The 25,251-nt window shown below is 34.5% G+C and overlaps 1 protein-coding gene across 1 annotated transcript; it reads right to left on the bottom strand.

The window, feature by feature from the left end:
* Positions 1-1,829: 1,829 nt before the first annotated feature.
* LOC122808080 (trypsin-like) lies at positions 1,830-24,932 on the bottom strand. Its single transcript, XM_044079055.1, has 5 exons — positions 24,893-24,932; positions 22,339-22,495; positions 18,697-18,950; positions 11,340-11,476; positions 1,830-1,886 (listed from the first exon to the last, which is right to left on the bottom strand). The coding sequence occupies exons 1-5, from the start codon at positions 24,930-24,932 to the stop codon at positions 1,830-1,832; spliced, it is 645 nt and encodes a 214-aa protein (XP_043934990.1).
* Between the last annotated feature and the right edge of the window lie 319 nt (positions 24,933-25,251).

The raw sequence follows: 25,251 nt of genomic DNA, 5'->3' as shown, positions 1-25,251 counted from the left end.
ATTTGTTTAACAGTAACACTTTGGCTTTAATTTCCTTTATGTTTTAACACAAACATTAGCACTGCCTTTATGATTGTGCATTTGGGAGAGGGGATTGATTCAATGTACCATAGAATAACAAAATGGGAATAATTTATTTCACTTAACATACTGAGTATCAGCCTTGCACATTATACGTATATGTGTATGATAACAACTGTTCACTGGCACAGTGGAGCAGTGAGATGCATTGATATTTCACAGTATTTTGCTCTGGTTGTGTTCTTAGCTGTGGCTTTTTCTTTGTGGAGTCCACATTACCTCCTGTATCTGTATTGGTTTACCTATGTCCTTTGATTTCCTGCAATGCCCCATCATATACTGTAGTTGAATTGTATTCTTCTAATTTCCCTAGCGGTGGGCATACAGCTTGAGTGCATGTGTATGTGTTTGCGCATCTTGTGATAGGCAGGGGCAGGGGCAGTGTAAATGTGTATATATCACTGATTTTTACCTGTCTATAAACACAGTAAAGTGGGAACATACACAGCACTTCTAGATACCAGTAAAAATTGTAGTGGTTAAATAATTATCTTTCTAAAAGGAGGCAGAGAATGCATAAGAGAACATCTAGACTCTTTGTTCTTCTATGAGCCAGTTGGCTGCCACACTGAAGACTGCATGATTGGATTTTCACGTGGAGTTAATGGTCTCCTCTGCTCTCAATCCTACCTTTTCAAAAACTGGTCCTGTTAAATGAAATGCAGTGAAGGTTGCTATAGGTTGTGTGCATACCAAGGATGATGTTTTTATTATTTTCTCCACAATCAATCTTAAGAGGTATGAATTGGATGCTTATATATCTGGTTGGGAGTCTGGAGATAGTGTGGTCATTACATTTTTACTTTCCTCATCAACCACTCAGGTTTTCATTGAAGGTCACTGTAGCTTGTATTTTGATTGATGATAATGCAGTCATCACTTGTTTTCTATTTCTTACAGAACCCAGATGTGCAGAGAAAAACACTAAAGCCTGTGTAGTGGCAGTATACTGTACACAAGCAACAAGTTGGAAGAGAATACTGTGATCACTTTTTATTCTGTCCTTGCAATCAAACATCAGACACATATATAGGGAGCTGTAATTTACATGCTGAGGATGCTTATATGCTTGACAGAAACAGTTTGGAATATGCTATCATGTTCTATATGTTTTCCTTTCAGTTGCATCCAAACTTGACATTGGGGAGTGGGGTGTACACAGACGATGACTGCCTTTTGAGGGTAGTTGGTGAGGACACCTGCTGTGCTTATGACTGGCAGCAGTTATTTGGTGTGGGGGTAGGGTGAGGAGGCAGATAGTATGCTCAGAAAAAAATATTTATCCTCACAAACATTTATCTTCTCAATTTACCAGTGAGCAAAACACAGCATTTTTACTGCTTTAAAATCTGAGCAGATACTCTTTAAGCATCTGAAAACACAAAGCAATCAACATTCTTTCAGCATTAGAGGTGTACCATCTACATAAGGAACTGTTATAAAATAGCAAATTGTAGTAAAAGAAATATTTGGTGGGATGCAAACATTAAAATAAAACCATAAAATAAATGATGCAAGATAATAAAAATGACACTGATTTTAACAGACTGCATGCCTTTATTCATTCTTATGATGTTCAAAAAACCACAGGATTATACAGTTTTAACTTTAAAACACAGCATCATTAGGAATATTTATACCCAAACAGCTTTTAGTTAATTAGAGCTGATTGTACTCTGAATCCAAGAATTGTAGTTGCACACCTTAACATAAACTCCTGGCTTGTTCTTCTGAGCACAGCCATAACCCTAGGAGACAATGCCCTGAAGCTGTCCATTGCAAACCACAGGGCCTCCCGAATCACCCTGAAATAAGAGAAGAAGATCAATAATTTCTATAGCAAAATAATTTATGCTAATTTAGTGCATATTGCCATATGTAACTGCTAGGTATCTTTAGTACAGTGGACAGCCTGCAACATCATGAGATAATTCTCTTTACCAACAACTTGTCAGCATTGTATTGATTATTTTAATCCTTTAATATGTTTATTTTTTTGAAGAGACCCAACATGATGCTCATTTGCATTGGCATCTGATTCAAACTTCTGGTTGATATGCGTAAGCTCCCACTAAAGAATTTTCAACAGAGGCGTGGTCAGCATCACCAAACTTGTGGCTTTAAATAGCTATCTGTTTTCCTAAGAAGATATTTGCAGTTTCCTGCATGCGCACCTCCTATTTTAAATGAAATTTATTATTGTCCAGTAATTATAACAACACAGTGGTACTATGCATAACAAAAGAAAGGCACATATTCAAAGTACATATTTATATTACCATGCACAGTAAATTTCATAATGCATGGAGCTTTTTCCACAATGTCAACTTTAAATTTAAAAAAAGCTCACTTGACTGACTTTCATAAATTATTTATAATATTCTTATCTTGACGTGAAAAGATTAAAAATACATACAGAGATTGCTTGCATCATCAATGCATATATTACACATTTTTTCCAAAGTTTTCATCTTTTATTAATGTACATTCCACATCCTTCAGATAGTTTAATATTTTATATTTCCTTACTCATAAATTTAGACCAGAATTTAGAGGATATAACTTCTTTCGGCAGTCCATTCCTGGTGATTTAATATTTAACACAGGTTCCAAAATCTTGTGTTTACTTGCAAATGGAGAGTTGGCTATATTGAAAAAGCAATGGGATACTACATAAAAAAGAAACTTTTATGACGTAACATTTACATGGCTGACTTTCATAAAAAGGGAGGAAAAGTGAAGCAAAAAAGGAACAGGCAGGAATAAGGTGGGATTATAATTTCTAGCCAGGAACACCTGAGATGAATTTATAGGATACCATCCATTTGTCTAACTGAAGTTTGAATGTGGCAAAGGTTTTGCACTAATATGTAGGGAGAGTTTGATCATTAGCTGAGAGAAGCATGAGGTGTGTGTATGCATATATATATATATATATATATATATATATATATATGGGTCTACGTGACATGGTCGACAAGCCATTTGATCGACATTTATTTGGTCGACAGGCAGATTTGCTCCCCTCCCCAATGTTGTGCAACCCTGGAGTTGATATATATAGATAGGGGGGTGTGGGGGGCACAGCCCCCCACATTGGGGGGTGTGGAGGGCAAAGCTCCCCCACATAAAACTGCTTGTCGACCAAATGAATTGTCGACCATATAAGTGTCGATCAAATGGCTTGTCCACCATGTCAGGTAGACCCATACATACATATATATATATATATAGATAGATAGATATAGATATATAGATATACACACACACACACACACACACACACACACACACACACACACATCGATACTTAGATGTGTGTGCAAAAACAGGGTAAAAAGGTGATACAGACAAACCTTTCAATACAAACTGGAGGAGAACCTATCCAAACGTCATGGCCATTCGGAAATCATGAAGGCATGTAGCTGAGACACTTGATGCTCTTAAAGACTCATTGACATATATCCCATGGGCCTCTATTGCAAGAGGTTTAAGGTATCACACAGCGAAATACTCTATTTTGGCTTGATTTTTCTTGCAGTTTGTTTGCAGAGTGTGTGTGTGCGTGTGTGTGTGTATGTGTGTGTGTGTGTGTGTGTGTGTGTGTGTGTGTGTGTGTGTGTGTGTGTGTGTGTGTGTGTGTGTGTGTGTGTGTGTGTGTGTGTGTGTGTGTGTATATATATATATATATATATATATATATATATATAAATCCCATCTACTAAACTTAAAATTATGCCTTTGCCTTGACCACACATAGTCTTAATCTGACCTGCTGTATAACATGTTGCATCTCCTAACTTTCTTTCTCTGTTAGTAACTTCTGCTTAAACTAACCTCCTAAACCCTCAGCTCTACTACTATAGCCCCCTCCTTTGTCTCCCCTCCTATTCTCCACACTATTTATCTTCCTCCTTCACTTCCTCTTCCCCATGGGTTCTCCACTGAAAATGGGTTGCTTACTATCAATGCAATGCAAATAGCTAACAACCTTTTCTGTTTTACAATTATTTTGTATTGTGATTGTTATTTAATATTTGTATATTGTCACTTTATCTTTACTTATGTTTGCTGGGGCCTTTCCCCTCGGGTCTCCACTGAAAATGGGTTTGCTTGCAAACTCAGTTGGACTAACCCAGTTAACAAATGTGAAATAAAATAAATAAAAAAAAAAAACAAAAAAAAAAAACTATATATATATATATATATATATATATATACATACAGATATATTCACACATATTCACATTGAGGAATCTGGAGTTCAGTACAGAAAAGCAAATCAGGGATAAAACAAAGTACAGTAACAGTATACCTAACCTGGATGCGGCCAAAGAAAAACTTTTGGCTACATTACGATAAGATCCTAATATTAGGATCATGGAACCAGACAAGGGAGGGGGAATAATTCTAATGGACAAGATTATATATGATGGCAAAATGTATTCCATTCTATATGATGCATCAAGATACAGTCAAGTATCCATTAATGAAATAAACATTTCTTATAAAAAGATAGATTTGGCCATCAAAGATTTGTTCGATCAAGGGGTAATAGATTATGATACTTATTTTTATTTGGAAAATAAGTACCCCAGGGTGCTGTCCATTTTTCGGGTACCCAAGTTCCATAAGGATGTAAAAAATTCCCCTTTAAGGCTTATCGTTGCATGTGAAGGTTCTAAGATCTCTCCTTTGTCTAAATTCCTGGATTGGAAAATTAAAAATATATGGGGTAAGGACCAATATTTATTAAAAGATGCCTGGGAATTTTTAAACAAAATTAAACCAGAGTTAAAGGTACCACAGCTTAAATTTGTCACCATAGATGCGATGGATTTTTTTCCCCATTATACCCCACAATGTAGGGCTAGCATGGTTGGAAGAGGCCCTTAGGACAGGTCCCGGAGCTTCAGACAATGACATTTTTTTAACCCTGGAACTGGCTGAACTAATTCTCAATAATAATTTCCTTTATCTTGAAGGGGAATTTTTCAAACAGGAATCTGGTGTAGCAATGGGGGCCAATTGTGCCTCCACATATGCAGATATTGTTTTATCTGTGTGGGAGAAAAAATACATACATCACAGCAAATATGTTCAGTTCTGGAACTTGTCCACCCGATTCCTGGATGATATTTGTATTTTCTGGATTGGCACTGATCAACAATTAGAGGAATTTATCATCTATTTAAATGAAAGCACCACCATTTTAAAACTAAACCATCAGGTGACAACTCAACAAGTTAACTATCTAGGTGTTGCTTTATACGTTACAGAAAATGTGTTTAGGTCTACCATATGTAGGAAGCCCACTTTCTCAAATACATATATCAGATACACAAGTGCCCACCCACCGTACCAAAAGAGGGGCATCATGAAAGGACAGTATGTCCGGGCTTGTCATATGACATCCCAAGATGAGGATTATAATAGAGAATGTGAAATTCTCACCCAAATGTTTTCTGAAAGGGGGTACCCACTTGGATTAATAATGGACGTACAAATGAAGGTTGGTTCTGGTAGACCAGAAAAATACAGACCCATTTTAGGAATAGGAGAAGTTGAGTTCAATACACAGAGGGACAACGAACAGAAACGTGAAGCCAGTCCAGGGTATACTAGGATGTTTGTTACCAACTTTAGTGCCAGTGCTTACCAAATAAAAAATATCGTAGAAAGTGATGAATTAAATTCAGTGAATTTACAGATTTACACAATTTAAAAGGGAAAGCAGTGAAAACTGTTTTGCCGTAGAGGGTACAATATAAACAATTCCTTGGAGAATGTCCAGCATCCCTCAATATTCTCCAGTAAACCAAAAGGTACGTACAAATGTGGCGCATGCCCTCAATGTAAGTTTATTTCTCATAAACAGGAAATATATGTTATGACAAGGAAAAGACGGCTAAGAGCAGCCACATATTCCAATTGTAATTCGCAGAGGCTGGTGTATATCATCATGTGTGAAGGGTGCGAAGGGTTCTACGGTGGAAAAATGGAGAGAACTTTGAAACGGAGAATCTACAAGAATATGTACGATATTCAAAAGCAAAGCACCCGTAATGCCCTGTATAAACACACCCTAATATGTAGCCAAGCCAAGCTTTACTTTTATGTGATTGAAACAGTCTCCAAAGAGCTCAGGGGAGGCCCCTGGGAAACAAAATTGGAATATAGGGAAACTTATTGGCAAACAATTTTGGAAGCCAATATGCCGCCTGGCATGAATGACCACATTTCTATTGTATCATTACTTAAACTTAGATCAGCCAAATTGTAAATGAAATACACTGTGAAATGGTATTATAAACTCTTTACTATATTTATCTGTCATGACTTCTATGCTAAGTTTTAGTATGTTTTTCATAGTGACACTCTTCTAGTGTTTTTAGGGGCATCAATGGTCTACGAAACTTAATACAAGTTTATATAGTCACTATTTTTAACTATTTATTTCATTGATTCATCATATTATATATGCATTTGTAATGCTGATTTACGTTTCAATTTATTCATTCATTCAAGATAGGAAATGTAGTTTTTTAACATTATTTATTATGTTTTTCATATTTATGAACTGTTTTAAATAACATAGGACTTTTTAAATGCTTAATTGATTTGGAATGTAATTTCACCTATCAGTATATAAAGGAAGTGATGAAAGAGTAGAGTTTTATATCTGATGAAGTTTAAGTGTTTCTCCGATGAAAACGGTTTATTGTGGCAGTTTGCAACGTTAATAAATAAACATTTGTCAACCACATATGTTTCGTGGTTACTTCACTATGACTGGTTTTTGGAGTTTTGTGTTTGTTGTCCAGCTGTACTCCAATTCTTTTTTGGTATATATATATATATATATATATATATATATATATATATATATATATATATATATATATATATATATATATATATATATATCTATATATATATATATATATATATATATATATATATATATATATATATATATATATATATATATATATATATATATATATATATATATATATATATATATATATATATATATATATATATGTACATATATATATACCAAAAAAAGAATGGAGTACGGCTGGAGTACCTATGTGCATGTGTTTTGGTAAAAAAACACAAGTGCATAAATATATATATGTGTATATATATATATATATATATATATATATATATATATATATATATATATACATATACACACACACACACACACACACACACACATATATATATATATATATATATATAGTGTTGTAGGCACTGGGGTTGAGTGTGTGTCTATTTAGGTTAGGGTTACATTAATGACTAGGTACGGGGATAGACATGTTGGTTTTGGGGTATTTATATGCTTAGTGCAAGAGTATTGTGTGTTGTGTGTGTGTGTGTGTGTGTGTGTGTGTGTGTGTGTGTGTGTGTGTGTGTGTGTGTGTGTGTGTGTGTGTGTATGCACCTTGTTTAATGCTTGCTTTTGTTAGGGAAAAAGCACCCTAATGTGTAGGGTTGGAGTTAGAGGCAGAGGCAGTATTATTGTTAACAGAAATGAGTAAGCTGTTCCAAGGGGACAAAACTTTTTTATATTTTTTTAATAAGGGAGATTAAGTGCACATAATATTTATATATCCCTTGTTTCTGACATGTTCTTTCCTTAACAATTTAAATATCTGCTCTCTGAGAATATCTACTGTAAGTCTTTCCTCCTTTCAACACTGCATCAACTCAGTTTGTAATCTACATCCTGACAAAGGCGAGTTACATCTGAAAACAGGAACAATGATACTTCTAAATAAGCCGAGCTGAAGAAAATACTTATTTAAATGGAGTGAAAGTCCACACCAATCAAATTTGCCTTAGCCTTCTAGATCAAAGTACAGAACCTGACTTCTTTCTGTAAAGTTGTTTAAATACAGTGTTGCATATGAACTAGTTAACACTAAAGAGTAAGTGTATATTATTAAAATGTTGAGATGTATGCCAAGTTGGAAGTTTTTACAATGGTCTAACTCTGTGCCATGGTGTAAAAGATAAACTCTTAATAGTGAATTGTTTTGAAAAGAACAAATTCAAGGCATTATATTCAATGCATCAAACACAATTTGAATAAATTATCTGTCTGACAATCATAAGTTCTGAATATATCTGACATTGGGATAAAAAAAAATTACTTTCTCATTTTTCCTACAACATTTTAGTTAATTGCAATTTTTTTATGTTAGTGCATGCTAAATAATAACATTAATTATTATTTCTTTTCAATTCTGGAAATTATATTATGCAGTTCTACTTTATTTCCACTCTAAGTGATCTGGGTGTATAAAAACGTGTCAATTACATCTGATCAAGAACCTAATTTACTTAACAACCAGCCTTGTCTAAAGAAGGGCCCCGTAGCCCTTACTTCTATATATTAACCCCTTATTTAATTATGCTAACTCCATGGTCATACAGCAGTCTAGGGAAGGAAACTCTCCCCCATACAGCTCACAGTAATTTGGCATGAGTGACAGTTCCACAATACCTACATTAGACCATCATGACCCATGAATGGTTGTACATCTGAACAGATATGGTTAGGCAGAATCCATTTAAATACCATGCACGTTACTAAATTCTCAGTATTTCTACAAAGAGCCTATATTTTTGTGATAACTGTAACAGTAAAATACTTCAGAAAATTGTAGTAAATTCTACTTTTAAATCATGTGAGTTACTTCTGAAGGAGATACATTTCAGGTATCCATATCACTGTTTTTTTTGTTGAGTAAAAAGGGAGTTTATAAATAATCAAACATATTTGCTCACTGATGTGTGTTTAAAAATAAATGAATAATAATGTTATGTGGTTGAACAGAATGAATGAAATGAATGCTCTTCTGTTATAATCTGACTGGAAGAGGGATGATGTGAATCACCTAGTAGCTTATATTAATCTTTTAGACCAGCAGATCTAATTGAGAGGGTACGAGAATCATATAAAGATGCCTGTCAGCAACTTTTATTGAGTTGTTTTGGGCATGCCTCACAGGGAGGATTCCCCAAGGCAGATTCAAAAAAACATACTAGACAGAGTGAATCCATTTGGTTTTATGGGAATGCTTGGAGGTATAATTTGTTGACCTTGAAAGGCAAATTCAAACTTCCATCATTAGCCTACCGCCATAATTACTTCAACAGGAAAAGAAAATTAAGGAAACAATGTGAACTCTGTTAGGATCGTTTCAATTATTATTCTTAAAAAGCACACACTGCGTTAGGGGACCCCATGTAGTTCTATGTTCAATGACTAGTAAATGAAACGGTTTCTAAGGATAATATTTTAGAATTCCAAAAGCCCATTTTAGACCTAACACTATGATAGATATATAGTCTATTGATGCTTATGTAACAAAATAGGCATTTGTTTTTAATCAATATGATGAAAAGAAGCTGCCATAAACATATTTTTTGTTACAAATGCAGCTTGCAGCCAGTGAAATCTGGTATACATGAAGCTTTTCCATTTTCTAAAACATTGCAAAAATAAGGCAATCATAAGCACTTTCCTGCAGAACAATCTGACTTTGTAAACAACTCTGATGAAATAATTTTAATAAGCAGTTTAGTTTTATCTATTGTATCCAGAATTACATGCAGTGTAGAAAATGTTAGGAGAATGTTACTTTATTATTTATATAGATTTAACTTCAGCATTGGGCAGGGTCATGCACAAAACACTGATCAATAAATTAGTACAACTAGGTATTGATGTACTGTTGATAAGATGGCTAGCTGCATGGGTTACAAATAGGACATGGCAAGTATCACACACCAAGGTGAAATCCTTGGTTGCAGTCAAGGTGTCCCACAGGGCTCTGTACTAGGCCCTTACTTGTTTAAATTGTATCTTTCAGACCTTACTTTTTCATCTGAGTTATTCTACAGTCTATATACTACTGATGACCTGAAATTGGGTAAAGTTATTACAAGTGTTATAGATCAGGCATGTCTGCAAAATAATTTGTCTAAATTGACCATTTGGACACAGGAGAATAATATGTTGATAAATACATCAAAAACTAAGCATGTGAGATTTGGGAGGCATAAACTGAAAGGTGAATATTTAATGCAGCACACAGTGATTGAAACTGTAGACTCATTTAAGGACCTGGGTATATGGGTAGATTCAGCTATGAGTTTTTCTAATCATATCAACCAATTGGCTAATGATAGTTATAGAACTATAGGTTGTATAAAAGGAATTATAAAGTCTAGGAAATCAAACATAATGAAGTCATTATTTGTTAGTTACATTAGACCCAAACTTGAGTATGGAATAACAATATGGAAACCCTACAGGAAATCAAGCATGCATAAACTGGAAAGTGTACAGCGGAAATATACTAAGGGCATCCATGGATGTGAAAATCTAAGTTATTATGAAAGACTAAAATATCTGAACTTGTACAGTGTCTCTTACAGATATTTAAGTGGAGATCTTATTCAGGTATATAGGGCATTTAGGGACAACTACCTCTGGTAATGTTTGGGGTTATCAAAAAGTACTTGAGAATCGTCAGATAACCTATGTAGAAGATTCTGTAGGAATGAGAAGTGTATTAACTGGTTTTCTGACAGAGTAGCTGAAGCTTGGAACAGGCTACCAAATTACATTAAAGCAAGTACTAGTTTAGATATTTTTAAGAACAGCCTGGACATTTATTATGGAAACAAGTGTTTTGGCATATTGGCAAGCTAGAAGGACTTTAATGCCCGTGCTTGAAACATTTATATGTCTGTATGTATGTATTTATTACAGTGACCATTTATTTATCTGACATCTGCTGTATTTGTCAGTGCTAATTATATTTATATTCCTTTAGACAGTTATGTTCTGCATTGTCCTGCAACAAGATAATCATTGTTTTAGATATGGCATTAATGAAGACTATAGACTAATTACCGTGAATAAAATGCCAATTGAGCATCTGTGGAAGAAAAAAGTATGGTATGATGATCAGAGTCCTCATTTCAAAATCTGCTTCTGTCTTTACAATCTTGCCGAAGTGTTATTCAGAAAAGAACAGAGGAAATGTGTTGTTAAAGAGCTAGCATTTCTATGTGTTTTTAGATATAGTTAGCAAACTGAAAATTGGAATTAGTTTACAAATATGACTGAAATCAAATATATTTCAAGACTATTTCTGGATTGCTCAAGATAGTGAACGATTTTATTTCTAAGTGTTATGGTACCAGTTTATTTCAGAAAAGATACATACCTGACAGGAGTCCTTGCCACCCTCAAGGTAGCCAACGCAGATCATATTGCTTGTAATTTGGCCTGGATAGGAATTCTTGCACTGAGTATCAGTCAGGACAGGAGCATTTAGACATCGGAGACGGTCCGGGTAGTTAGCTTAAAAGAAATCATTAAATATTTAACTAAATAATAAATGAATTTCTGAAAGTATACCAATCAATGCATTACAAAGAATATGTAACTTGAACTTTTTTATGTAGTAATTCGATGCCACACATTAGAAAGCAAATGTATACATCTGAATGATATTTACATTTGTTTTATTACTGTTTATCTATAAATCCTTCTGATAATGTATTAACCACAAATAACCACAAAGGAAATATGTGTTTATACATTATGCAGTGTTCTTAATAATTTGAAGTAATTAGCAATTGTCTGTATCCTCAGTCAGGGAGTGTAAATGATGGTGGATTAATACAGAGATAACAAGTGGACTTTTAACTGTAAAACTCATAACTGCAGTTTAGGACTGGATTTAGTCATTAAACAGCCAGGTAAAAACAGGCAGAATGTGTGCTAACAGTTGCCTTTCTTCTCCAAAGAAATAGATTTGGTGTTATAAATCTCTACAAATGTCTGGTGACAGAAGATGACCCCAAGTAGAATGTAGTAGAGAGGTGTGCCAAATGTACAACATCCTCCTCCTTTACTTGCATTACATTCTTGTCTTCATGGGACTAACATTTTTGAAGAAATGGTGTGGGTGGGCTGATTTATACAGCTTCTCTAGGAAATCCTGAAACAAAATGAAACTATTGAAGCATATTATAGTGCAGACTGTAAGCTAAGTAAAAGGGAAATGCTTTTTTCCCCAGTGTAGTGCGATCCTAGACTTAGTGTAATATATATATATATATATATGTTTGTTTGCCTTTTCGGCTTTTCCCGGTTAGGGGGTCGCCTCAGAGGAACTCTGGTCTGCTAATGATTGACAGTAGATTTTTATGGTGCTGAGTTGCCATCCCAATGCCCAACCTTCACCTCTTGCTGTGAGGCAACAACGGTTCTCCTGTTTGATTCTCGGCTGGAGTGCCTTTTGTGTGGAGTCTGCATGTCCTCCTCGCGGTCGAGTGGCCTCCAAAAGACATATATGAATGGGCATGCCTTCACTGAAGGTTGAGCGTCGGACTGGCAACTCGGCACCATAAAAATCTACTATATATATATATATATATATATATATATATATATATATATATATATATATATATATTGGTTGGGGGGAGGCACAGCCCCCCACATAGTTTGGTTTTATATCATCCAGTTTCTGTTAAGAAGTAAATAGACAGTTTTTAACTTTTAGAAAGAGTTAGTCTTTGGTGTTGTAAGTGTGCATGTCTATCGTTTTATATTCAGTACATTCAGCGTTGTAAGCTTTCATGTAAGAGAATCAGTCAAATCAGTTTTCAGTATTTTGAAAACAAGGCATTGTGGTCTCAGGCAAAGGAAATTCAGTAATTTGAGATTTCAGTCATGTGAAGTCGACATATATATATATATATATACTAGTCTACTTTCAAATCCCGACTCCCATATGATCAACTGTTAAAAAACCTGAGATAAAAATCACAAAATTGCAGAAACCGAACATTGAATCTTTACTACGGTAAGTAAACAATTGCCCAAATGTAACCAAACTCATGCCGAGGTAAGTAAAACATACCTGCACCCCCTACACCCACCAACTGTATATACCAACTCTCTCTCTCTCTCTCTATATATATATATATATATATATATGCCAAAAAAACAAAACTAAAGGTCCCGGCCACTAAAGTTAGGTACTGGAACTTATGTATAAATATGTAATAACAAAGTACTGAAACCACCACAGCAATAGTTATAAAACGAATACTTTAATAAAACAAAATAAATTACTATTACACAAATAAAAAGACAAGCACTTTCGGGTTTAATCCCTTTTTCAAGTCTTAAAACTGCAACATATTCATATTCTCTTAAAAAGTATCTCTTAACCAATAACATAAAAAAATGTAAATTTTATTTATTTACTGGGAAAGTCTGGCTTGAGCCAATTTTCAGCATGAGCCTGGGGAGAAATGCTCCAGATGCATATTTTTTGAAACGTGAGAGGAAACCAGAGCACTCAGAGGAAACCCACATGAATGCAGGGAGGACATGCAGACTCCACACAGAAGGCAACCCAGCCAAGAATTAAACTGGAGAACTGCTTGCTGAGAGGCAACAATGCTACTGCTGCATCACTGCACCATCCAAATAAATTCTTTCAAATGGCACAATATTAGAATACAAGTTATCCAGCTTAATTCTAAAGGTATCATTCAAATATTTACTTTCTATATCCTTCAGTTTTGACTCTACCTCCAGCACTAAGTCATTTTCTATAGGCTTGAAATGGCATTTGAAGCAAGATTAGAACATGTTAAAATGAACAAATTAAGAATGGATTTTCTTGATTTCAAAAATGGAAAAATCTTTATTTGGCCGAAAGACAGTGTCAGTGATAGGAGAAAGGTGCATGATATGGAGAAAACTGACAATTTGACAACAAATAATGAATCGGGAACAACAGTAAATAAGGACCAGCCCATCACTGAGGCAAGCCTTTCCCATAGTAAAACTTCAATGCCGAATTGGAATGAAAGATCAGCTAGACAGAATGTCCATGTTAAGGATAATGACTTAGGTGCAAGACAGAAAGACACCTGTATTCTGTCATCAGATTTTCCAACACTTTTATGACCTCTACAATAATGAGAATTCAATCACTGAGCCATGGGTGGAAGAGGAGAAAAGTCTCCATGGAACGATAATACCTCCATATGAATTACAACACGATATGGCCATAAATCATATCCAGGTCAACTTAAATAAAGCACAAATTTCTATAGTGAATAAAGGTCTATCCTTTATACTGCTACTCCTTCCAAATTAAGCAATGTGCTGATCGAGTTAGAGCTATTTTGTAGGAATGTCATGCTTAAAAGCAACTTTGGAGACAATGACTTTCACATGTACAAAAGCTTAAAGAAACCCAGCGGATACATACCTCAAAATAATTCCATTGTTGATACTTTTTTAAAAGTATATGAAAATGATGTTGCTAAGACATTGAAAACTAAGCGGCATCATTTTCATAACCTTAACCAGGATGAGAAAAAAGCACTAAGGGACACACAAGTTAACAATGAATTGGTTATACGCCCTGCTGATAAAGGAGGAGCTATAGTTATATTGGATAGGTCTTACTATAATAATAAGGTGCTGGATATGCTCCGTGATTACAAAACCTATGTAGTTATTGATCAACATAGTGAATCAGATAATCAAAGATATAAATAATGTTTTGTTTGCACTTCTTAGTCATAGTAAAATAAATCAGGAATTTTATGAATTTTTTTCAAGATCCAGCATGCTACCATTCTGGCCATCAAGGGACTGCCCAAAATTCATAAGGATTAAAAAAACCCTCTCCTACGTCGATTTATTACAGCAGAGGGTTGGACAACAGACCCCCTTCTCTGTATATGTGGAACGGGAGATGAAGAATGCACTTGTGTCAGCACCTATGGTTCTCAGAGACACCCAAGACATCCTACAATCTCTATCAATGTGTGATTTGAGGTCCATAGATCAGAAGTTGGTTTGCATGCTAACTATGGACATTATTTACAGCAATACCAAATGACTTTGGTATATAGGCGGTTGAATAAATTCTTAGTGGTAAAGAAGGGTACACCAAGAAGAAAACTGGTTTATTTTGTATGCCCCTTAGACATATCTTGCAAAACAATGTATTCATGTATGAACAGAGGATATATTGGCAGAAATGTGGGGTGGCTGTAGGCACCCCCTGTGCAAATAGTTATGCAAATATAGTCCTGGCATACTGGGAGCAGATACATGTGATGAAAAAACAGGTCTATAGTCCATACATAAAATACTACAAGCATTTTGTGGAGAATGTTTTCATCATTTGGGTAAGTATGACTGAAATGCTCTTATATATCTTGAAACCACTATGAGTTTTCTACAATTTACCATGATCACTCAGATAGTAGTACAGACTTTATGGATGTCCTATTAAACTTGACAGGGGGATGTTCAATGCAGCTGATTTCAATAAAGCCTGTAAAAGGAACAATTTATTAGTGTATAACAGCATGCATCCAAGGCATATATACAATAACATTCTTAAAGGCCAAATGCTAAGAAACTTCAGATTGCACATAAAGGATTAGGAATTTGAAGAGGCAATTTCCTGTTTGGGCCTAAAATTCATATCCAGAGGTTATAAACTCAAAGAGGTCATACATCAGACGAATGAAATAAGGAAACAGAGACTAACACATGGAAAACCCTTCTTTTATGTGAACAACAATATGTCAGCAAGCAATACTGATGACCATCTACCCAAGGCCACACATACAATGGTCATTTTGAAATATTTTAGCGACACTCAATATATATGCAACATTATTAGGAACAACTGGAAAATCTTGGTCAGCGGTGAAAAGATAAGAGCGATATTCGATGATGCTCCAGCCTTTACTTTTAGGAACAATTAAAATTTAAAATGAATATTATGTAAAGGGGCTGTCCCAAGTCAATGAATTTATTCCAATAGGATGGGAACTTTTCCTCGTAGGCACTGTTCTTCTTGCAGACATATCTCCAGCTCACATGGCTTTAGACATCCTTCTACTTATAGAAAATATTTTCCAAAACTATACACTGATTACACTACAAGGTATGTGGTATACCTTGTGGATTGCCAACAGTGTCAATGTTTTTATCTTGGCAACTAATAGACAGTAAAAGGAAAGAATATCCAAACACATTAATGATATTCGCCTGAAGAATACGAAGAGTTCTTTAATGAAACATATCTTAGACAATGATTCTCATCATTTCCTTCTTCTGGTTCTTCATTTTGTATATTCTAACTCTCAAGGTGGAGACATTGTAGCTGAGAATGAGTTAGCTGAAATGAACTGGATAAGAGATCTACGAGCTGATGTCTTTCCAGACTTAAACTCTTGACTCCCCGTCAAACCATATGTGAAGAAACATAGACTTAAATATTAATAACAATTATTTAGGCATGACACATATACATAGGCATTTACTGATGCATATATGCCAAAAGATGGTTGGATGAAGTGAGTTCCTACATTCAGTGTGAGCCCTAGTAGCTTCTGGTATTTATTATGTTACTCTTCACTGTAAATAGAACTGTTTTGGTTATTCCAGAAGTTTCTATTTATTTCTGTCCTGTCGCCTATGTCCAGTGGCTTTGTTTTGTTCTCACATTTGTGTCTTTGATCAATAGCCATTCAGCTGAAGCACAGCTGCTTATATTTTATGATTTCAGTTTTTTTTGGGGGGTGGCAGATGAATGTATTTTTGACCTTATGTATATATATATATATATATATATATATATATATATATATATATATATATATATATATATATATATATTTACTTGCATGTACATACTGGTTTACTGATGGGTATTATGCATATATGTGACAATATGCTTGTTCTGGTTTATGATTTTTATTTCTTGAATGGGTTAAGTTGCACTTAGGAAACATGCAATGCAGGATTGCCATATAAAAATATTTGATTCTGTGCTGGTCCCTGTTCCTATTCCAATACAAATAGCTAGTTCACATACATAAACTATTCATTGGTTACTCAACATTTTTATACAAGAAATTAAGATAGTTTAACATCTGAATTCATAATGGTCCATGCCTTTATAGTAGAACCAATGATTTGGAAGTGTGCTGTATGCTTTTTATTGGCTATTCAATTTTTACATTGACCCATGAAGAAGAATAGCCTTTTCAGTATGCAAATGTTAAGATTGGATGCAGTTTTCTGATCAACCAATAGAATTTAAAAAAAACTATGATCTATTTACATTTTATATGTGATCAGTACATGTTTATATATTAGAACCAATGGCTTAGAAGTGTTTGAATGTTTACTATTGGCCAATTGTCTTCACAATGACCAATGCAGAAGAACAGCCTGTTTAGCATGAAAATGCTATGATTGGATGCAGGTTTTTCTGCTTAACCAATAGAGCTTTATAAAAACTATGACTTATTTACTTTTCACATGTGATTGGTCTATGGTTTTATACTAGAACCAATGAGTTGGCAATGTCAGTATGCTTTTTATTTGCCATTTGATTTTATAGTGACCAATGAAGAAGGAATAGCCTGTTTAGCATGTAAATGTCATGACTGGATGTAGTTTTTTGTCAGCCAGTAGAGTTTTAGAAAAAACTATGACTTATTTACATTTTTTATGTGATTGTTTAAGAGACACTTTTTAAGAGAACATGAACTGTTGAAGTTTTAAGACTTGAAAAAGGGATTATACCCAAAATTATTTTTATTTGTGAAATAGTAACTTATTTTGCTTTATGAAAGTATTTGTTTTATGCTTATTGCTGTGGTGGTTTCGGTACTTTGTTTTTATGTATTTATATATGTATATACATATATATGTATATATAGTGATAGATCGATGTTGATAGATATAGATATAGATATATATAAATAACACTAATTATTTTACACGATGCACAAAATGCCAATATGAATCAAACCCCCACACTTAATGAATTAATAGAACAATAAACTAAGAGTGATTGATTTAGTTGTTGTTGTTAGTCTTTTCGGCTTTTCCTGGTTAGGGGTCACCACAGCGGAACTTCAGTCCGCTAATGATTGGCAATAGATTTTTATGGTTCTGAGTTGCCAGCCCGATGCCCAACCTTCAGTGAAAGCATGCACATTCACACATGTCTTTCAGAGGCCACTCGACCGCGGGGAGGACATGCAGACTCCACACAGAAGGCACTCCAGCCAAGAACTGAACAGGAGAACCACTTGCTGTGAGGCAACAATGCTACTACTGTACCACCGCTGCTTCAAGAGTGATTGATTTAGTCATACTGCATTTTTAAGTTGCAAATTTCATCTGTCAAGCATTGCAGTTTCCACACATACATTACTTTACTGAAGATATGTTTATCTTGTGAGATCATAGAAGAAATGAAAGACCTTAGTATTTTCTGGGTAATTATTAAACATTTCGCAAAATAGTATCAGCAAAATATATTTATTTGCATTCAGTGCATCTAAGAATTGTATCAATATTTGAAATAGAGGAAGTTATTTTTATTTACTACTTTATTATAAAATGCATTCATTTTTATATTACAAGCAATTTTAAAACAATTTTCTAACCTTCTGGCATCATTTGCAACCATATCTCACATTAATCAGCAGATGCATTTAAAGACTTACTTCCACTGCTCAGGGTATTTCCCCATCCAGAAATGAGACAGCTTGTGCCAGCACTAACACATGAACTTGGCAGGGAAACAGTTTTGACAGCACTGGTGATAGATGCAGCACTGGCTAGCTTGATGAGCATAATGTCATTGTTCATTGTGCTGGAGCTATAGCTGGGGTGCTTGATGACTCGCTCAGAGTTAATGTACTGTTCAGTTCCGTCATTTCCATCCAGGCTGTGTTCTCCAAGTCGAACCTGAATTTGTCTTTTGAAGAGACAGATAATCACTTTCAATAAACTCAAAACTAAACAGTTAAGGTGGGATGAACAACATTAGGCTGCAGAGAAAGGTTATGGCCTGTTAGTAGCAATGGTTCTGTAACTTAGCTCACTTCACATTCACATGTCATGCTGCACTTTTTTTCCTGAGTTACTTCATAGTCAGAGTGTCTGCCTTCCAAATTCAGACATTTTTTGCCAGGTATTTAAATAAATGCTGACCCCTAACAATTTTACATTTGAATGTATTGTGGATAGTTTCAAATTACATCAGGCTTAGCTTGCTCAAAGGAATAGGTAAATGGATATGAGACTTCAGTAAGAGTAACTCAGCTTCAAACCAAAGGCTGGAGGACTGGGAGGGAAAGAAAAGGACTGAGATCTCCCTAATGATCTAAAATGGGGGGATGTAGCTAAATTGTACCTCCTGCAGAGAACCAGGTAATAGTTGATGCATTGCAAATGAATATTATAGACAAGCATTCCAGGCCACCACTGCAAAGTGCTACAGCAGGAAGAAGGCATACAGGAACCTGCACAGGTAGCTTGTCACTAAAGATTGCAGGCTGCACTTCAGTAGTATGCTTCAGGGTCACTGATCCTAAGGAAACATAGTGACATATTTTCGCTGAGGTCAATGTATGGCATTGTTCCATGGGACAGTTTATACACCTGCTAGTTGGTCAAAAATGTGGTGTCAGCCCATGCCTTAATCTTCCTTCCCAAAGGATCACTTCAGTCTGGGCAGGTTAGCCAGGCTTATAAGAGAACAGAAATGAAGAGGAGTTGTGGACAAGTTGATTGCAAAGCATCTCTGGCTACAGGTGAAGTAAGGATTTAGGGGATGAGGCAATGACAGAATAAACTGTGGAATTTCATATCTATTTCAAACTTGTTTTAGTAGCTGCAGTCCCATTCATTAATCATTAAGTACAACTGACTTCTGCTTGCAAAGCAATTTGAATTTACTTATAATTTATTTCACTGATAAGGACTCTGGAGGATTATTGGGAAAGTGCAATAAATTAAGTAGCCGCAGTAAAATGATACTTGTTCAGATGTAATAGGGATTATCAATGGGTATGATGTCCATGCTTGGCTCCTAATAACTGTTTATCAATACTGTTTTATGAAATAAAAATCTGGGATCTAGTTTTTTATTTTTCAGATTATCTACAAACCCTGCTCACTAATGCATGCATGCCTTGTGCCTATTTGATGTCTAACATTCACATGCATCTTCAACAATACTCAGTCATATGAAAGGAAACCATTTTTGAAATATTATATCACATAATTTCTGTCAGCTGCACCAAGTAGCTTTATTATCTGATGTTACATAAAATATAATTGTATTTTCCTTTTATAAGCAACTCAAATTGCTGTAATTAAGTGTATCAAAGTCACACAGTATGCAAAAGGAGACTAGGAGTATCAAACCAGGGAATTCAGGATAATGTTTGTTAGGAAGTATCATATCCTTAATACTCAACATTAAATTGACCAACTTTTAAGCAATACCCTTAACAGCATACCTCCAAGTGGCAAATGAACATCAGAATCTGGTGATTCAAGCTTTAGAAGTGCTGAAATAGTTACAGTTTCAGCATTTAGTGACATCATTTTGGTTAAACACCTGCTACCCACCACAGTAAACAAGCTTTTTGACATAAACAGAATTAGATGAGGATGGCTCTTAGCAATGATTCCAGGAAAACACTAGAACAATTTGTAGTACAATGCCTGGCGGCACAGCTGGTGTGGTGAATGGTAATATTATTGAATAGCAAAATGTTTTAATTTAGTCAAATCATTTTCTTCACCCATTTTTATTTCATAAACTACAAATAATTCAGCCACTAGTGTGCTTATTACAAATCCAAATACAAAAGTGAATCAAGTCTGCTCATTAAACTAATTTGTGACCATCAGTACAAAGCATGTTAAACACATCTGCTTTGGTTTTATTTATCAGAATCTAACCATAATTCTGTCTGAGCATCAGGGTGTAAAATAATTTGTTACCACATATGTACACCCACAGAAGTACAATAATCTGGAAAGCAGTTGCTGTTTGCAGCTTGATATGTTTATACCCACAACATGTTGTTACTAGAAAATTACATCCTGTGCAAGACTGTGGAGCTTATATTTATATATATGAGTACTGTTTACAATGGTAAAGATTTATTATTATGTCTTACATTTTACTGTAGATTCAGGTCTTAATTTTACATTGTTTTATAGGACCATTGTAAACTTTTATAAAATTTATACACATTTCTCTACCAGATGTTATGGAGTTTGTAAGCTCAGACTTTATTTTCCAACATTTAAAATGCATTTGTTGCAGACAGGAAGACAGTCCCTGAAATCTTTTTTTTGCAATATGACTTATCTTTATGTTATGGATATTTAATTTATAAAATCAGACATCATTTGGATGTTTGTTTAATGACAAGAAACAACCAGCAAACCAGCAAGTTCTATTAACCGTAGCTTTTCTGGTGGGGGGTTTCATATGTAAAGGCAAAAATACAAGTTATCTTAGCCGTCACTCATCTAATTAATTCTGTCTGGCACAATAAATGTTTCAACTTAAGTATTCAAAAATATACCAAATTCTTCAGTGCTAAAACCATGTTACATCATGCTACCTTTAAGCTAGGGAAAACAATGTAATAATTTAGTCTGTTTATGTGAAGAATATTTACACTACTAAAAATGTATAGTAATTACAAATGTTAATGTTTGACACAATGGTTAGAAATCAAGGAATCTGATAATCTCCTCTTGTAATATTTGACTTGTCTGTGCTATAACTCCAAAAGCTAAAACACCGCAAAATGTAATTCCTAGTTGTAATTTACTTTGCAAAGAATATTCTGGATATTCTAAGTATTGTCTTCACTCCTCAGAAGTACAAAACCTACCATGGGTAATATGTATGACATTGAAATGAACCTCAAGTAATCAAACATCTAATTTCAAAATGTATAACATAAAAAAGTCTGTTATTTTTTGCATGTGGACAAGCCTCCTGCTACACCCCAGATACTCCCCTGATAACTGAATACACCAACTTTGAGATCACACTACAGTGGGGAAATGACACATTGATCCCCACTGTTTCATGATTGCAAGAAAAAAGCCAGTACATACAGTTACATTTTAATTAGCAGTACCAAACATTAAAAAAAATTAATTTAAAAGTATTCAAAACATGGTGACAAAATCCATCCCTATTTAACTTTACATGATTCTGACTCTTAATTTTTTTGGACAGGAGATCATTTGCCTTTTTTGGTGAAGAAATGCATTATAGAATTATACTGATTTTGCAGCATAATGAAAAGGAATTAAAGTTCACTTACGACTGGTAGCAGTGAGCAGCAGAAACAACCCATCTGCTGTTGATGAGAGACCCACCACAAAAGTGGTATCCAACATTCAGGGATGCAATGTAGGGCACAGAGTTCTTTGTACATTCATAACCACCAACAATTTTATCATCTTCCACTGGGAATGCAGCTGAAAATTAAAGCAATTCACTGAAATTTATTCCAAGTATAAACTAAAATTTCTGCATAAATAGAATACAGATAGTCATTCAAACAAAATAATTCATAATTGCATTTTAAACAACAACATTGGAATTGCCAGTGTATAACCTGTAGTGTAAGATGATTTAATGGGTAAAGAAAATAGTGAACAGGAACAGGACAATAGATATCTACTGCCAGAGCATTAACAAGCTATTCAACATGATGAAGGACAATTTCTTCTGAATGATTTGTGTTGCCATTTTGAATGAGGTGTAATCTAGACCATATGGTCATTCAAAATATGTCATTGATAAACATGTTAGGCCCTATCTGAGAAGGAATACTGAGAATATTAGCAAAAATAAAAGGAATGGGTCACTACAGTTCAGTATTCTGTCATTAATTTACTAATTTCATTCGGCCTTAGCACATCCATGACTCCATGTGTGCATAGTAACAGTCACCATTAATTATATATTGCCAATGTCAGCTAGCTAAAGGAAGGCCAACATGATGACAGCTTTGATACTGATGTATGAATGTTGAAAAGTCTCTGAAATGTCTGATGTAAAACAGAAGTAATTTGATATGATAATCTAGTTCAAACCTTATTTTAAGCCTCAGTAATATGCATAATAAGAATGCTTTGTCTGGAAGTTTGTCTGTCAGATTGCTTAAAGTAACATGTTTTGCTTTCTATACTCCTAGGTCAAGAAAACAGTAATCTCATTTGTATAGCTAACCATTTCATTTAGATAATACTTTTGGAATTTATTGTTCTATAAATGGTGAACCACTTGCTATATTTTGATGTATGTTTACAATACTCTTTACTGATTTTTTTGTATTTAAACATTTTTGACATATTTTGAATCTTTGCCAATAAAATAGCTTCATTTTAAAATGAAACATAGAATGTACAAGGTAATTGGGCCATGTAGCCATTCACCCCTTGACAGTGTCCGCCATTTTATTATATATTTATATATGCATTTTTGTCCTTACCAGCCCCAACCTTCAAGCTTTGTTCTAATCAGTAATGCAGTCCCCTTTTCCTGATTATAGCTATGTTAGCAGCTGGGAATGAGATTTCACACAAGCAAAGCCTTCATTTTTTTTTTCTTTTGTTATGCCTCCCCATAGTCCTTCTACTATCTGTGTTGCTATGACTTCAGTGTATAGCTTTGATCATGGAAAACTAGTTGAAATGATCTCCACACCTATACCTGAGCTGGAACCAGTGTCCACTGCAAGCTTCTGACAAACCAAAAATTCCCTACCCTCTCCCTGGATAGGTGAACCATTTTTACTACCCCAAGCCATCTCCTCAGATGCAAAGTTCATGTTTAGCTTTACCCATTGTCACTTGAGCTTTGACAATAACATTTGGCAAAATTCTATAAACAGTTCATACTTAAATATGCTAAAGAGCAAGATACACCTTTCTTCTTCTTTTCCCGGTTAGGGGTCGCCACAGCGGATCACCTGTCCGCTCATGATTTGCAATGGAGTTTTACAGTATCGAGTTGTTTTCTAAAACAGTGGCATGATTTCCCTTGCTTTACTTTTCCTCCTGTGCTGTTTCATACTGATCTGTATATGTAAACATGGATACTAAGGGTCAGGGAATAAATGAATTTTGAATTCTGCAGATTGTTTTCAATTAATTTAGAAACCTTTGTTTGAAAAGTGCTCATTTTAAAAAGGCACTCTATAAGCATATGCTTAAATATAATTTAAAAGCATAAATATTTAAGATGCAAACCTTAGATTTTATGAATAAATGTTTTATCAATATACAGTCTTTAGGCAATTGTATTCTGTAGATTTAATCATGCAATTAATGACATTGCAAGGCTCAAACCATAAATGTTCATCCTATTATAACATATAGCACAATTCTAATTGGATTTGATGGAAACAGAAAAAGCGTAAAAAGTACTAAAGAGGTTAAGCTGACATGTTATTTATCATTCATCTATTGTTTACATCTCAGAATCTCAGTCTGTTGTAAACTTGGCTCAAAAATACTAACTGGTGGTGTACAAGTCCTCTATAAAAGTCACCTTTGCAGTTTGATAGCAAAAATGGGACACTGTGGTTTGAGGAAATATAAACACTTCATTTCAAAATGTTTTCACTGCTACTGAATTTGAAAGAGTATCTACCTTGAGATGCATATGAGTTATGTTTAAAGAAAATATTGTTCGTCTGTTAATGAAAGTGCTCATTTTAAAAGCTTACATCTTTTCAGATTAATGGATACTTGTTTTTATGATTCATATAATATAATTTTGGTGCACTCTTTCTAGTTAGATGAACATTGCTTGAATATAAAAATAAATAAATAAACCAATAAATAAATAAACAAAACCATGTTTACCTGCTGCACCCAGAAGAACACAAAACACAAGAAACTTCATAGTGGGATGTTTCTTACTCTTCCAGTACAGTTCAACAGTTGTACTATTTATACATCTATGCCATATGCTATTATATTAGAACCAAGGTCATCTTAGAGAATTATTTCAATATCTAGTCACTATTATGCTAATTCCTGAACTAATTCTAAAAATGCCAGATAAGTATTATTAATGTGCAGTCAGATGCTGAAGTGTGACCTTACGTTTTCTCTTTCAGAGCTCTCAGACTGTTGATCTTTTCACAGTCTATGCAAAAACCATCTTGAAAACTTAATAACAAGAAGATTAAGTCTTTATATGATAGTATGTTTTAAATTAA

This window comes from Protopterus annectens, chromosome 8.part0, assembly GCF_019279795.1.
Source record: "Protopterus annectens isolate FY-2018-M chromosome 8.part0, PAN1.0, whole genome shotgun sequence".
Lineage (NCBI taxonomy): Eukaryota > Metazoa > Chordata > Ceratodontiformes > Protopteridae > Protopterus > Protopterus annectens.
This window is presented reverse-complemented; position numbering and strand designations above follow the sequence as displayed.

Bases quoted from the DNA above. Each gene is read 5' to 3' on its own strand.
- LOC122808080 (XM_044079055.1), bottom strand. From the start codon at position 24,932: ATGAAGTTTCTTGTGTTTTGTGTTCTTCTGGGTGCAGCAG. The intron at 18,951-22,338 runs GTAAGTGAACTT...TCTCTTCAAAAG, and splicing joins GCTGCTCACTGCTACCAGTC to ACAAATTCAGGTTCGACTTG. The intron at 1,887-11,339 runs GTATGTATCTTT...CTCTTATTTCAG, and splicing joins GTGGCAAGGACTCCTGTCAG to GGTGATTCGGGAGGCCCTGT.